The sequence below is a fragment of the Ylistrum balloti genome, unplaced genomic scaffold (assembly GCF_031769215.1).
Source record: "Ylistrum balloti isolate Yb309-2 unplaced genomic scaffold, AGI_CSIRO_Ybal_v1 Utg370128, whole genome shotgun sequence".
Taxonomy (NCBI): domain Eukaryota; kingdom Metazoa; phylum Mollusca; class Bivalvia; order Pectinida; family Pectinidae; genus Ylistrum; species Ylistrum balloti.
In genome coordinates, this window is record NW_026782141.1 from 133,576 (window position 1) to 147,232 (window position 13,657).

Consider the following 13,657-nt stretch of genomic DNA (forward strand, 5'->3'; position numbering starts at 1 on the left):
AAAGGGGAAAAACAAGACACAAAACAAAATAAAACGAAACAAGAAAATATAACAAATTAAACATATCTTGAATATTTTGGACCATTTTCTTCAGATTGGTAATGTCAATAGGGTAGAAGTATTTCTTGGTTGTGTTATCTATGAATCAAACAAAACTCGTCTCCATATAGATTGAACAGCCTCGGTTTATTTGAATTATTATAAGACCTTAATTGTGGTTTTATGTGAAAGTTTAACGTTGTAAGTCAAGAGATTTCACCCAGAAACTCCCTGAAGCCTGTCTTGCTAAAAAAAAACCTCTTCAAGGGCTGATCGCGTATCAAATTTCAATAAACAGTTCATTTTTAGGGTTCTTTAATCACCTTGAATTTACTCACAAAATATCATAAAAAGTTAACGTCAAATTCATTGTTGGGAAATACTTTTGTATTAAAAAATAAGTCATCGTTTTTATGAAATTATGAACGAATATTTCGTCGGAGCGATCAAGTAGAGAAAATTATCTAAAAACTATTATATATACCAACAGTATTCTAGTATAAAGAGACAATTTTTCTTCGAAATGCAATTATTTTTAGACTTACAAAAATATAAACAATAATTAATAATTGAGATGTGGTAACACATGAACATTTGAAAAAAAAACAATGACTATGGAGTCAAATATATCGTTTCAAATTATATAAACACAACAAAAAACGCACAATTAAATTATGCAAGCAATAGCCAATGATATTTTGAGAAATTTGTACAAAATTTTATATCAATATGAAGGGACAAGTCTACTCTTTCCAATACTGTAGAAGGAAAAGTCTGTGCTACGTCATTTGTGTCGTCAGTAGTTACTCAAATTGGGATACGCGCGAAAAACAAACTGCAGTGTGGGCATCTCTTGCACGACGGATTCTCCTGTGCGTTCCCAACAGCATTTCAAAAGTCTGATGAAGGGTGTAAGGGAAGAATTGTACTCATGTGTTCATATCGACGACTTTAATCAACCATCTGTACATGTTGATTGTCCTGCCTTGTACGCTTGGTCTCCATTTTTCACAATCGTAGAGGCTCCGATTCGGGCGCAGACTGGTACTACAAACATCGTAATCTTATTAACAAGCGTCTCACCGACTCAGATCAAGTAAAAAACATGGACGACGAAGAGGAAAAGCCAGGCAACGAGTCGATGAAACCTGTTGTCGTTGACGATTGTTGCAGCGATATATCCAATGGCTCTAAACTGAGGTTGATATAAATTGTTGTGATCATCATTGTGATGGCTTCACATATATGCTTTCAATTCATAGCTATTGTTCCATTGATATGAAAATACTCCTCGCGGTCGTGATGGATAAAAGACGCTGATATATTTGTGTCAAGTTGTATCGTACCACAAGAACACACTTTAACCTAAAATCGTAATGTCGACGTACCTACAACATTGTAGTTACATGTAATTTTATATGTGTGTGTTTGATATGATTTATGTTTGAAGACCAAAAGAAATATAATGCTGAGGCAGGCGTTAGATTCCAATCATTGGAAGCTATAGAGAAAAGTCAAAGATCCCGGCTCACATTTTACTGAAGTGCTGTATAAAGCTAATAACAAAACATACTTTTAGTTATAAGAAATGTGATGTTTGTTGGAGTTGATAAAGTTTAAACTCCTTTTGTTAGTCCATACGTCAAACAAATACAGCTGTATGTGTGAAAAAATATTTCTTAGTTATTGTCTACCACAGTAAAATGCAGGCGAAAAAGCAGAAACAAAAATGTGTCCTGAAGACCGACCAAATTATTATCATTCAAAAATTTCTAGTTAGATATAGTATTCAAAGTTGATAAAAAGTAATTAACTCCCATTATTAACCACATATTTCTGAAAGCCTTGTTTCCTTATATTAGCCATAAGCAGTGGAGAGCCAGACTAAAGAGAGAGCGACGGCGCCAGAAAAGACAAGAGAATGCAAGGGTGTCTGTAGCGTATACAGAAAATGGGAGTTTAGGTATGATATCAGGAGACATTACTTCATTATATTGCCTTTCAGGCAAACAATTCACAACTTCTGCAATTTACCAAGAAATTATACTTATTTGAATAGAAGTAGGGACATTCGTGTCTTAAAGACTTTTTTTTAAGATTTTCTGAATTCAAGTAAGCACTAAATTTTGATAATGTGATAGGAGTCTTGATATTTGTTTACATCTATATGTTCCTGTTGGGCAAATGAGACCTAAACTTTGTTTGTTGCCAGAAAATGAAGTTGTGAATGAAGAGTTTGAGAAGCTGAAGGAGCAGAGAGATGAAGCGGAGAGGGCATACCTCCATGCCCAGTGGTTGGAGCGTGAGAAACAAGCACAGGAACAGTGGCAGAGGAGGAAGGAGAAAGAAAGGATAGAGAAACAGAGGAGAGAAGAACAAGAGGTGATTATTTATACCTGTCTTACTGAATATGATTTAGACTTATTGTCTTTCAATATTTCATTTTAAAAATTGATATTTTTCTAAATGATGGGATCATGAAAAATCACAAAACAAACAAACAAACCTTCTTTTTTATGGTCCTTTGTTCTAGAATCAAACAATATGGCCTTGACTTGCACCAAGAATGTAAACATGTGATAAAAAGAAAACAAATATCACTTAATCAATAAATCGCATTCAAATACGATGTTTGAATTTGTACACCTACTTTTCAGAAAAAAATCAAAGAAGAATGGGAAGAACAGCAGAAAAAAGAGAAAGAAGAACAAGAAAAGAAAGATAAGAAGGATAAAGAAAAGAAGTCCCACCAGGTGAAAGATGCCACATACTCAAAATATCCTAAAATTACAGTGGATGAAATTCAGAAATTTACATTTATGTATCAGACATCTGTTATATATATAGATATCTTCATTTAGACATCTTCAGTTAAACAGACAATTTGGCCACAGTTTTTCTGTTCAGCTCTTAGATGAAGATGACTGAAAAATTTTTTGAAGCGAATTTCTATCAAGTACATATTAATATTTTACTGATATTATTCACAAAATATTAGTTATTGAATTATTAGAATTCATGTTTTTTCTGAATTTGTTCAAAAATTTACAATGATTCCTTGACCAAGACTCCACATTATGGCAACGAGTTGGAATGGCAGGAAGAAGTTTTTAATAGAATGTATCTTTTGTGTTGCATCACTAATATCATATGGATTTGTTCAATTATCCAGAAATTTACTCCTGCAGTGTGATCTGTGTTGATTATCAGTACCTTAATTAATTGATTGACAAACATTTGATTTTTTATTGAATTAATAATCTTACACTTCTATAAAGATTTTTTTGCTCTCAAATAAATGTCAGGAGAAAATTATGATATTTTGTACAATATGCACAACCAACAACTCTAGCTACAGTAAGTTAGGAGTAATTCCATATTCTAAATTAAAAAAGAAAATCATCCCTGTTCTGAGGTGATCTGCGCGATTTAAACATAAAATCCATGTTTAAGGTAACTTAATTAAAACTACTTCCATACATCAAGGACATTCATGGGGTGTGGATTTACGAAGAACCACAACTCCTCCTTTCATAAAGATATCTCTCTGTCTTATTTCCATTTATTGAGATGAAAAAAGATCCAAATCTGTTGACCATCTTACATAACTCTTTTTTTAATAACCTCTCGTTCTTAAAAATGTCAGATATTATAACAATGATGGTTTCCTTTCAGAGCTTGCATTGAGAGCTAAATGTTCCCGTTGTCCTTTTTTTTCAACCATTTCATTTTTCATACAATAGTAAAATATTTTGTCATTTTACAGCATATTTTTTTTAATGGAAACTACCCTTGGTATCTAATATTAAAGGCATAAATAAGATGATACCTCATATATGTCCAAAAACATTATTTCTACAAAGGACTCTAAACACATTTGATATCTTATTTTGCATTTTACTTCCAAACATAGATACTGTTAATTTTTTTACAGCTTCAACCATTGTTTAAAGTAAAAAGAGGATAAATTTTTCGCAGAAGATATGAAACTGATTTTTTCTTTCATTGTCTTAGTTTTATTTTGAAGGTGTCTACTTCAAGTGATTTTATTCCAGTTTGAAAATAGCCAACCATGGAATTTACAAAATATAAATCTTAAGAGTTTTATGAAAAAAGGTTATCTAGCAAGAATTTAATTTAAATTGTGATTATATACTTAAAATCATTAATGTAACAACCAGAGATGTTAAACAGAAATGTAAATTGGTGTAAGGATTTTAGAATAAAAGTCAATGGTATTACATTTGTTTTGATATAAACTTAACTGCAGATATCAGAGTTTTCAGCCCTGTTCCTGTTTTGTCATCAACATGCTGGTGTTTTGTAGGAGGATCTACTTCGTCAGGCAACCGCCAATGAAAACAAGGTAATATAAGCAGAATTTATCTAGCATGACCTGTTAGAAACTTAAACGTGACTTTTCAGTGACTACACTTTGACAATTTAAGAACATGTAAACATAACCCAAAGGTTTCTGACTACCTACCTGCGATTTTATTTTCAATATCGACCACATAACATGTGCTTGTCACTAATAATCTTGTCTTGTTGCTGTTATAGGAAGGAGATGAACAGCCATGGCATAATCCCATTGTCCGAGTTGTACAGGGTAAAGAGAGAGATAGATGTCCCTTTTTTGCCAAGACAGCAGCTTGCCGGTTTGGTGACAGGTATTAAATATAGTTACAGATGATTCTGAAAAATTGATTACAATAATTTAAAGATCTGATCACTGGAATTAACAAAGAAAAGATTTCAAATTGAATTTATCGTATTTTTGATTGAGTCTAGGTTTGAAACTGAAATTTATTTCCATTGGTCAGAAAAAGGTGACCATCACCTTGGTAAAAAGGACTTCAAGGATTTAAAAATATATATCACTTCTGTGTGCATCGGTACCTGCCTGTTTCCAATTATAACACGCAATTTATTTTTCTACTGTTATGTAAACTTATTTAGAAAATATTTAATTGAGTCTTTGTTGAATCAGTTACAGATAAAATATTATATTTCTCTAAGGTATACGTTTTGTTATTTATGTATTAAGAGCCAGACCCACTCCTCAACCGATATTATTTTATAAAAAAAAATTCCTGATTTTTTATTTTTCTCCGGTAGCAAAAGTTCTGACTAACCCTGTAATACCGCAATTTTAAAGTAAATAGCTACCAATCTAACGTAATAAATAGTTTTAAAAAAGAATTTGAAATGACTCAGTGCTAATTCTTAATTATGCGGGAAGTCCTGCCCTCTGATGCATGCGCAAAGAACTGTAAATAAATCTGCCGTCTTCCAACATGGCAGAAAGCGTGCGAGGGAAGCGGGAAAGAAAACATATTTTGACGGACTCTGAGGCGAAAAAAAGGCAGATGACTGGTTCATACTCTGTATCGCTGTCTGTTTGGCTCTCGTGTAGTATCACTCTAAAATCATATTCATAAATACTCTTATCATCGAATATTGGCTTTAGATAGATCCATTTCGCGATGTTCTACATGTTTGTTACCGTATTGTAGCCCCCATTTGAGGGCCTCTTTGCAATTAGTCATAGTTTTTCTCGTAATCTGCACGTTTTTGTGTCATATCTAAGCATTGAAAGACGTGATCAATACATATGTTAGATGATTTCCATACAGGATATATAGAGAATTGATTGCATCTATTGGTAAAATCTCTTTACAAGCAATGTCACATGGATGTACGACTTGCCTCTTCCTCCAATTTTGTTTTGGTTCTGACTGCGTCACATGACTTTTCCTCATCAATATTCATATCCTGGTGTTGATTAATGAGACTAATTCCGGCACCGATATCTCTGGTACCCTTTCAATTTCAAGTTCGAAACTTTATACAAGTCCTTATTTATATATTATCTATTAGTATACAACAACAGTCAATAAAATATGAAAAAATATCTATAACGGAGTGGGTCTGGCTCTTTAAGTTTTAAAAATTAAGAAAAGGAAAAGCTTCGTTGGATCATTGTTCTTTATAGCTTGTACCTTTCTGATTGGCTTGTTTGTGCATTACTTAATCATTCAAGTCACAGAATTATTGATTTACAGTATTTTTATTTGTCCCAAATATAACGAAGTACGAAATTTCTAGGATTGGTCAAAGTAAGGCCCTTCTCCCTTTACATCATATGATATGCTGCTGAAAATGTATACTAAGTCATGTTTTAATCCTATTTGCCAGATGTTCTCGTACACACCCCCAGACTGAGAGCAGTAACACTCTGTTGTTCCGCGGTATGTACAGCCACTTTGAGTTGGAGCAGGGTCTGATGGGTGAGGAATACGACACAGGTAGGTGCTAAGGAGAAAGAAGAAAACACCTGAGCTTATTGTTTCCCAGAATCTTTATATTTCCAATAGTTCATCCAAACTTTTGCCTCTTTAATTTAGATATCTTTGAATCTGAAAATGTATATTGATGTAAAGATAGGGAGACATGCTGGCATGTAGATGCTTTATACTCCCATGGTCACTTTTCATGCCAGTGTTATGAAACAGCTTGAGTATATTTTGATAACAGGACTGTTTTCAGTGTTGACTTCACATTTAAATATCAGGTTTTTTAAAAGATTAGTATTTGATGAGTGTTCTCTAATTTTCAGATCTAATCCTTGAATATGATGATTCGGAACTCTACCAAAACTTTCGTGAATTTTATGAAGATATTGTCCCAGAATTTAAAGCCATTGGTCAGGTTGTTCAAGTGAAAGTGTGTTGTAACTATGAACCGCATCTCCGTGGAAATGTCTACATCCAGTACAGAAGGTAGGCAGGAGACTTTGGGTTAGCCTTGTAGTTTTATGAGCATTGCATTGGAAATCTGCATTCATTTTGTTTCCACGCAATGTTTACTAATAGTTACATTATATATATGTTATGAATGATATATAGTTCATTTGTATTTTGTATGTAAAATAGTTTTTGAAAATTTCATATCTATCATGTATAATATATCTTTAAAAAAATATAGTTCCATGTGTCTCAGGCCTGTCTGACTACATTATACTGGCAAAGTAGAATTAGCAAGCATATTTTGTCAGTATGTAAGCCATGTGTCTCAGGCCTGCCTGACAATATTATATTGACGAAGTTGAATTAGCGAGCATATTTTGTTGGTATGTAAGCCATGTGTCTCAGGCCTGTCTGACTACATTATATTGACGAAGTAGAATTAGCAAGCATATTCTGTCTGAATGTACGGCTTGAAAGTAAGTTAGAGAAATACCAAAATATCCTTGAAATAGCGATGGGAATTAAAATGTGTATGTTGATTTTTCAAAGGGATGACAAATTTAAGTGCTTCAGAATTGGACACAGGATAATGTTTTTAACCTTTATAAATTCCACTAGAAAAATGTCACTCTTGAAAATGTATGAGAATGGCATCTATGGTGAGAATAGTTACCTTAATCCAACAGCCTCCAGCTTTATTTACTTTTGTATTGATGACTTTTGGGGTAAAAAATTGGTGTTATATCATAATGTGAAAATATTGAGAAAAAATGTAAATATTCCTTTGCCATTAGATTTCAGAAGGAGAAGATGTTATATAAAGCCTTCATCTCCATATCAGCTTTATTTGTAAAAAAAGAAATGTTCTGCCAACAAGGAATCTACTTTGTATGGCCTAAGTAGCATGTTTAAAAAGTTAACAGGCCATATCCTCCATGATTTTTCAAGGATCTGTAGGTTAATCATGGCTGACATACTCTTCTCATTTTGACTTCAAGTTATTGTTTTGTTGGCACAACAGTACTTCATTGTTGTCTCTGTATAAATGACCTTATTTTACAGAGAGGATGATGCAGCCTCAGCCATCGTTCAGTTCAACGGCAGATATTATGGTGGAAAACAGCTGTCCTGTGAATATGTTACTATAACGAGCTGGAAATCAGCTGTCTGTGGTAAATGAATTTTAATATATTCGTTTTATCAGTTTTAAACATGCTTCTGGGAAATCTATCACTTAACGATTAGCTAATTAAAATGCCCTTCGTTGGCAGTTTCTCATCAACCCTAAATATTTATTTTGCAGTTATGTCATCAAATGGATGTTTCTGTTTCTTAGATAGTTTTCGTTTGGTCCGAAAATGTGTCCATTTAATTTATAATTGATTAAATGACAGGTGACTCACTTGTCTTCTGACATTTAAACTGAATATTTACTGTGAAATGCTGGAGGGGTTTTCTTGAATTTCCATGTAAAGAATCCCTTTGGTCAAAACTTTTGGCAATCAGAGGAAAGTTTGAAAGACATGCTACAACAAAAGCATTAAATATCTGCAGACGGTATGTTGTAGTAAACAAAACATGATGCTATCTGACACGACATGACATGGTGTCCAATGTATCTGGAAAAGCAATGGATAGTGTTTCCTCAAATTTTACATAAAGATACAGATTGTCTTCATTTTAGTGTTTTAATCACTTGATTCATTCACTAGGCAAAAATCAATGAAGAATATAGTAAAGAGAATTAAATAGAACAAGGTTACATTACAGAAATAAGTGTAATATGATGGGTGATAATTCCTAAAGGAACTCTTGCTTAAACCTTCTGTTGCTTTCTTTTCACTCTTACTATACAAGGTATGTAAATTAACTTTATTTGATCAGAGACTGGAAGTTTATGTACACAATTTATGTTACCATTAGGATCAAAAATTTGTTTTTTTGTTAGAAAACCTGTCAGTCCATTGCCAAAGGGCAGGTAACTTTATCCTTATACATGTACATCTCTTTAAATATTGAAGGGAATTTTGAGAGATGTTTTGCTTTAAGCCAAAGAACAAACTGTGATTTGTCTTTCAATTCATGAAACTACCATAACTTGTACCTTACACAATTATTCCTATTTTCTGACAGGTTTGTTCGGAAGTGGTCGATGCCCCAAAGGACGAAACTGTAATTTCCTTCATGTGTTCAAGAATCCTGGCAATGAATTTTGGGAAGCAGATCGTTATGACAGACACAGACAAAGTAACATGCATAATAGGAATAGAGAATGGTCAGAGAGGTCATCAAGGAATCGATCAAGGTCACGAGAAAGACAAAGAAGCCGGTCAAAGTCACCTGTAAGAAGAAATCGGTCACGGAATCGTGGAAGGTCAAAGAGATCCAGATCGTTATCAAAAGATAGACATTATGATTCAAGAAGAAAAAGGTCAAGGACATACCATTCAAGGTCAAGATCAAGAAGTAAATCCGGAGACCGATCAAAATCTAGAAGAAAACTTTCAACTTCAAGGTCACTGTCAAGAGGTCGATCAAGGTCACCAAAGTCAAAGTCAAGAAAGAAGCATCCAACATCAAGATCAAAATCTAGAGATCGTCAAGGGCAGTCAAGGTCAAAAAGAAAACATTCTGCCTCTAGTTCACAGTCTAGAGGTCGATCAAGGTCACCAATGTCAAGAAAGAAACATTCATCTTCAAGGTCATTATCAAGGGAACGATCACACTCACCAAAGTCAAACAAAAAACGTTCTTTCTCAAGGTCACTGTCAAGGGGTCGAGGAAGATCTCCGTATAAGTCAAAGGATGGAATTGAAAGGAAAGATCCAACAGTAGAGGATTATTGTGTTATTCAGAGTGAAACATTGTTAGTGTCTGAATCAGAGAAAAATGATGAGAGACAAGAAAACAACACAAGCGAACAAATATCAGAAACGAATTATGTAAAATATGATTTACCAGAGAACAGTAACAGTTCTGATTCAGAGAAATCAACTCAAAATCATACAGACAAAAAACATAAGAAACGTAAGAAACATAAGCGTAAGAAACACAAAGTCATATTAGAATGGGTAGAGGCTTCATGAATGGTGATGTTACATTGTACCTACCCTTTATTTTGTAAAGAATACATTTGTGGCTTTTATACATCTTTCTTAAACAAAACCTTGTGTTACTTATGCTTTTACCGGTGCTGATTTGCTAAAAAGATCTGAAAAGTTTAAGCATGAGGTTATAAACAAAAATGGTAATATCAAAAGGGAAGTTGAAGTGTTCCATGTAGTAACTTAATGTATTACTGACATAGCAATCTGCTTAACAAAAGTGGTAGAATCATGTAGCTATTTGTGCGATGTGGAACTTTTTGAACATCTAACTCTGCTATATAAAGTAAGGATTTTTGGTCCTACATGATTTCATATTTGAATTTTTAAGATTATTTTCAACCCTCAATTAAATTCGCCTGTGCTCCATTATCTGTCAGTAAACAGTTCTTGTTTCCACTATTTCATGAGAAGTACCTGATGGAGCATTCTAAAATTCCATGAGTAGGCGCCGTTTGGCCCTACTTGTACCTGTTTGATTTTAGTACTAATCAGGAAAATAAAATGGCCGACCTGAAACTGTTTCGGATTTTGACAATTAAACTTTATCACTATTTCTTAAGAAAAAGTTGAAAAGATCATTCTAAAATTTCGTATGTATGCCCTCCCTTGGCCCCTTGTGTGCCTGGTCTTATTCTTCTTGCACTTTTTCAGGAGTCTGCTATGATTGTTTTCTTTTGATCTCATTTTGCATAGCTTTAATGAGTTTGTGTTTGGATTATGATTATGTCCACATGTTGATGTTTTCTCGTTGATTTTGAGACAGATCCCAAAAAAATGACTGTCGGGATGCTATTTTATCTTTCGCCAATTTGATATGTAGGTTTTCATTGGTCCTAGTTGCTCGTTTGATTTTTAGACTGATCCCAAAAACAAAATGGCTGACAGTGGCCATCTTTGATTTCGACAATGACAGTTTGTTATTACCCTTTCTTGAGAGATACCAGATTTATCTTTCTAAAATTCCCTGTGTGGGTTTCTCTTGGTCCCAACTTCTGCCCATTTGATTTCATGAGTGATCAAAAAAACAAAATTGTTGACAGACGGACATCTTGGATTAGACTAGCGAAGTTTGTTATCTCTATTCATTGAAGATGCAGTTCCGGTATTAATTTGCTCAGTAGCACTCAACTTTTACCCAATGCTTCTTTGAGGCAAGTGCTTGCATGCAGAAGTTACAGTCACTGTTACCTTAAATAGAACATTATATTTCTACATGTCTTTAATTCTATTTAGATAATTGTACTTTCTCCATAGCTACTTCACAGGAAGCACTAGCTCTCAATTTCACATTCAAAAGTCAAGATCACCATCATTTTAGATAGAGGTAAAACTATAGTTTTAATATTCACCATATCTAAATGTTACTGATAAATATTTACTGATGGCTTTCTGAAGCACAGATTAATGAAATCCAAATAAGCAGTCAGCCGAAAATAGGTCAAGGACATCAGGTCAAAGTTCAGTAACAAATCTAAGGTATTTTACCGCCGGATATTTATTATCATAAAATAAAGCATTAGTGACTGAAATCAAATGAGGCAACGATATATCGAGGTCAAGAGGTGAAAGATCAAAGTTATTTTCGAATTGTTCTACAGTGAAATATTTAGAGTCAAAATCCGAGTTGAAATTTATTGGTAAACATGAACTAGATATCAGTTGTCTTTTATGTTCAAAATTCAAGGTCATTATTACTGTAAATAGTAATAAGAATGTACAGCAGACTAATGTATCTAAATGTTACTGGTCAATGTTTTCTTGTGTCATTAGGAAATATGATTGACTGAAAACAAATGATATATCACCCGACCATAGGTAACAGTCACCAGATCAGAGGTCAGAGCCAAATTTGAAATATTTCAAAGGGAAATATTTTTCATGACATAATGAATATTTATTGACAAATCAAAGGAGAAGTTGCCCAACAGTATGTGAATGTGATGAGGTCGAAGATCAAGGTAATATTTGAAATATTTCGGACAAATGCATCAGGTCGAATGTCGATTTCAGGTTTTACTGGTAAATATCTTGATATGACATATTGAAGCATAATTAGTTGAAAACAAATTAAAAGTCGACGAACCATATGTCAAAGATCAAGATTAAATTCAAAATATTTCAGACAAATATTTGAAGCTAAAAGCTGAGTTCAGGTATCACAGGTAAACATTGCGACATGATGAAGCATGATTAGTTGCAATCAGATGGGAAGTTGGACAACTACAGGTCAAGGATGAAGGTCAAGTAATATGATTTACAGTCAATTTACCAAGTCTATAAACAAAAAATCAATATTGAGGTAATGTTCAATTTTTCAATCCTGAAGCCACGTAATAAACCAAACGTAAATCAATTATGGTCATTAATTTTGTAGGAGCAGGCAGTACGATTTTGCGTATGAACTCACCTTCGGATCTCGACCAATTTTTTGTGTTCTGTGTAAAGCAATATCAAAAACTAATATAATTACATGTTGACGATAACGTCGAAAGTGACAACCATGATCCAAAAATCCCGATGGCGTTCGTGGATTTCAATGCAAATAGGAAATTTATCTGACATTCCAATTAGTAAACAGTTCTGTACAATTACAATGCCTATTGTGATGGGGAAAACATTGTAATACATCGAACGATGACTGAGTATTTAGAAATATCGCTAGTTTTTCTCGTGAAAGTGATCCTTAATTTATCTCAAATGCAATGAAAATGAAATGAAGCTTAGATCCAGCCGTCTACCCTAATCTAACACAGACGCCTTTTAATTTAGTTTTTACCCCGAGTCTACTACTTTTACCGATTTAATTGTCAGACACTGAATAATCTGGAAGAACAGAGCTTATAATGGTTCATTATTTGCGGACGAGATAGCATTGGAGACTGTAAGTAAACTGGAGTCTATTATTCAAGTTAACCGCTGTATATCGTAAAAGGGTAAACGCATTCCAGAACATATTCTTGTGGTTGGTGATGTCAATAGAAGTTCTAACATCTGGTCTTTTGTCTGGTGAAGGTGAGCGTGTATTCGTCGAAACGTCATCGAAATCTTCTACTAGTTGTGTTATAAGAACTTCTATTCTATGGCATGAAGGTCTTAACAGATCCAGGATATCAGTTGTATACAGTTCAATAATACTGAGATTTAAAATAGCAATGGTCCCATCATCCCGTGTCTACATATTTTAGCTGTTGTCGGGCAATCAACTCGGAACCTACTTGCCCGATAGCCATTCAAGGAATATACGTAGAAAAAATGAAATATTGGTAGACAATATTGTGTACTAATGAAAAAAAATCACAAATTTGTGTCATTTTATTTGTTTATTAGGCTAAGGTTATATATATTTATTTATTTACAAAACGTGTCTACCACCAACATAATTGGCGTCCGCGTTAGCTGTGGCTAACCTCTTTTGACCAGAGTACTTGTAAATATGGACACAATCAAAACGAGATGGCATCATGTTATTTAGCTATTTAGCATTTCTATCAAAACATCGGCAGTATTCTACAAGATTTCGATGATTCTAAACTCCGGGGGTTAAAGGTTAAAAAATGCTGCCTCTAATCTTCCTGCGTCTCATTTTCACTGGCATTGATTTATTTACAATAGACATGCGAGTATAACACATTTATTACAAATTGAAAAATAAGAACCGAATAATGAATTAAATCGCATTATACAACTTGTTAGTATATAACTAAGTTATGTAACAGATATATTGGGTGACACCTTAGTTCACAGAATCATTTAATGGTTAGA

General features: G+C 33.6%; 1 protein-coding gene across 1 annotated transcript; it reads left to right on the top strand.

Annotated features, from left to right (window-relative positions):
- Positions 1 to 1,144: 1,144 nt before the first annotated feature.
- Positions 1,145 to 9,953, top strand: LOC132550571 (U2 small nuclear ribonucleoprotein auxiliary factor 35 kDa subunit-related protein 2-like). Its single transcript, XM_060214660.1, has 10 exons — positions 1,145 to 1,239; positions 1,902 to 2,002; positions 2,252 to 2,421; positions 2,697 to 2,792; positions 4,367 to 4,405; positions 4,600 to 4,709; positions 6,238 to 6,347; positions 6,659 to 6,821; positions 7,851 to 7,960; positions 8,922 to 9,953. Exons 1-10 carry the CDS (start codon positions 1,145 to 1,147, stop codon positions 9,872 to 9,874), a joined length of 1,947 nt encoding a protein of 648 aa, XP_060070643.1. The 3' UTR covers positions 9,875 to 9,953.
- The last annotated feature ends 3,704 nt before the right edge of the window (positions 9,954 to 13,657 follow it).

What these genes read in the sequence shown, in the direction of transcription:
- LOC132550571 (XM_060214660.1), top strand. Translation starts at nt 1,145, where the DNA reads ATGGACGACGAAGAGGAAAAGCCAGGCAACGAGTCGATGAAACCTGTT. An exon ending in AGAGGAGAGAAGAACAAGAG is followed by an intron (nt 2,422 to 2,696) that starts GTGATTATTTAT and finishes CCTACTTTTCAG; the next exon opens with AAAAAAATCAAAGAAGAATG. An exon ending in GCTTGCCGGTTTGGTGACAG is followed by an intron (nt 4,710 to 6,237) that starts GTATTAAATATA and finishes CCTATTTGCCAG; the next exon opens with ATGTTCTCGTACACACCCCC.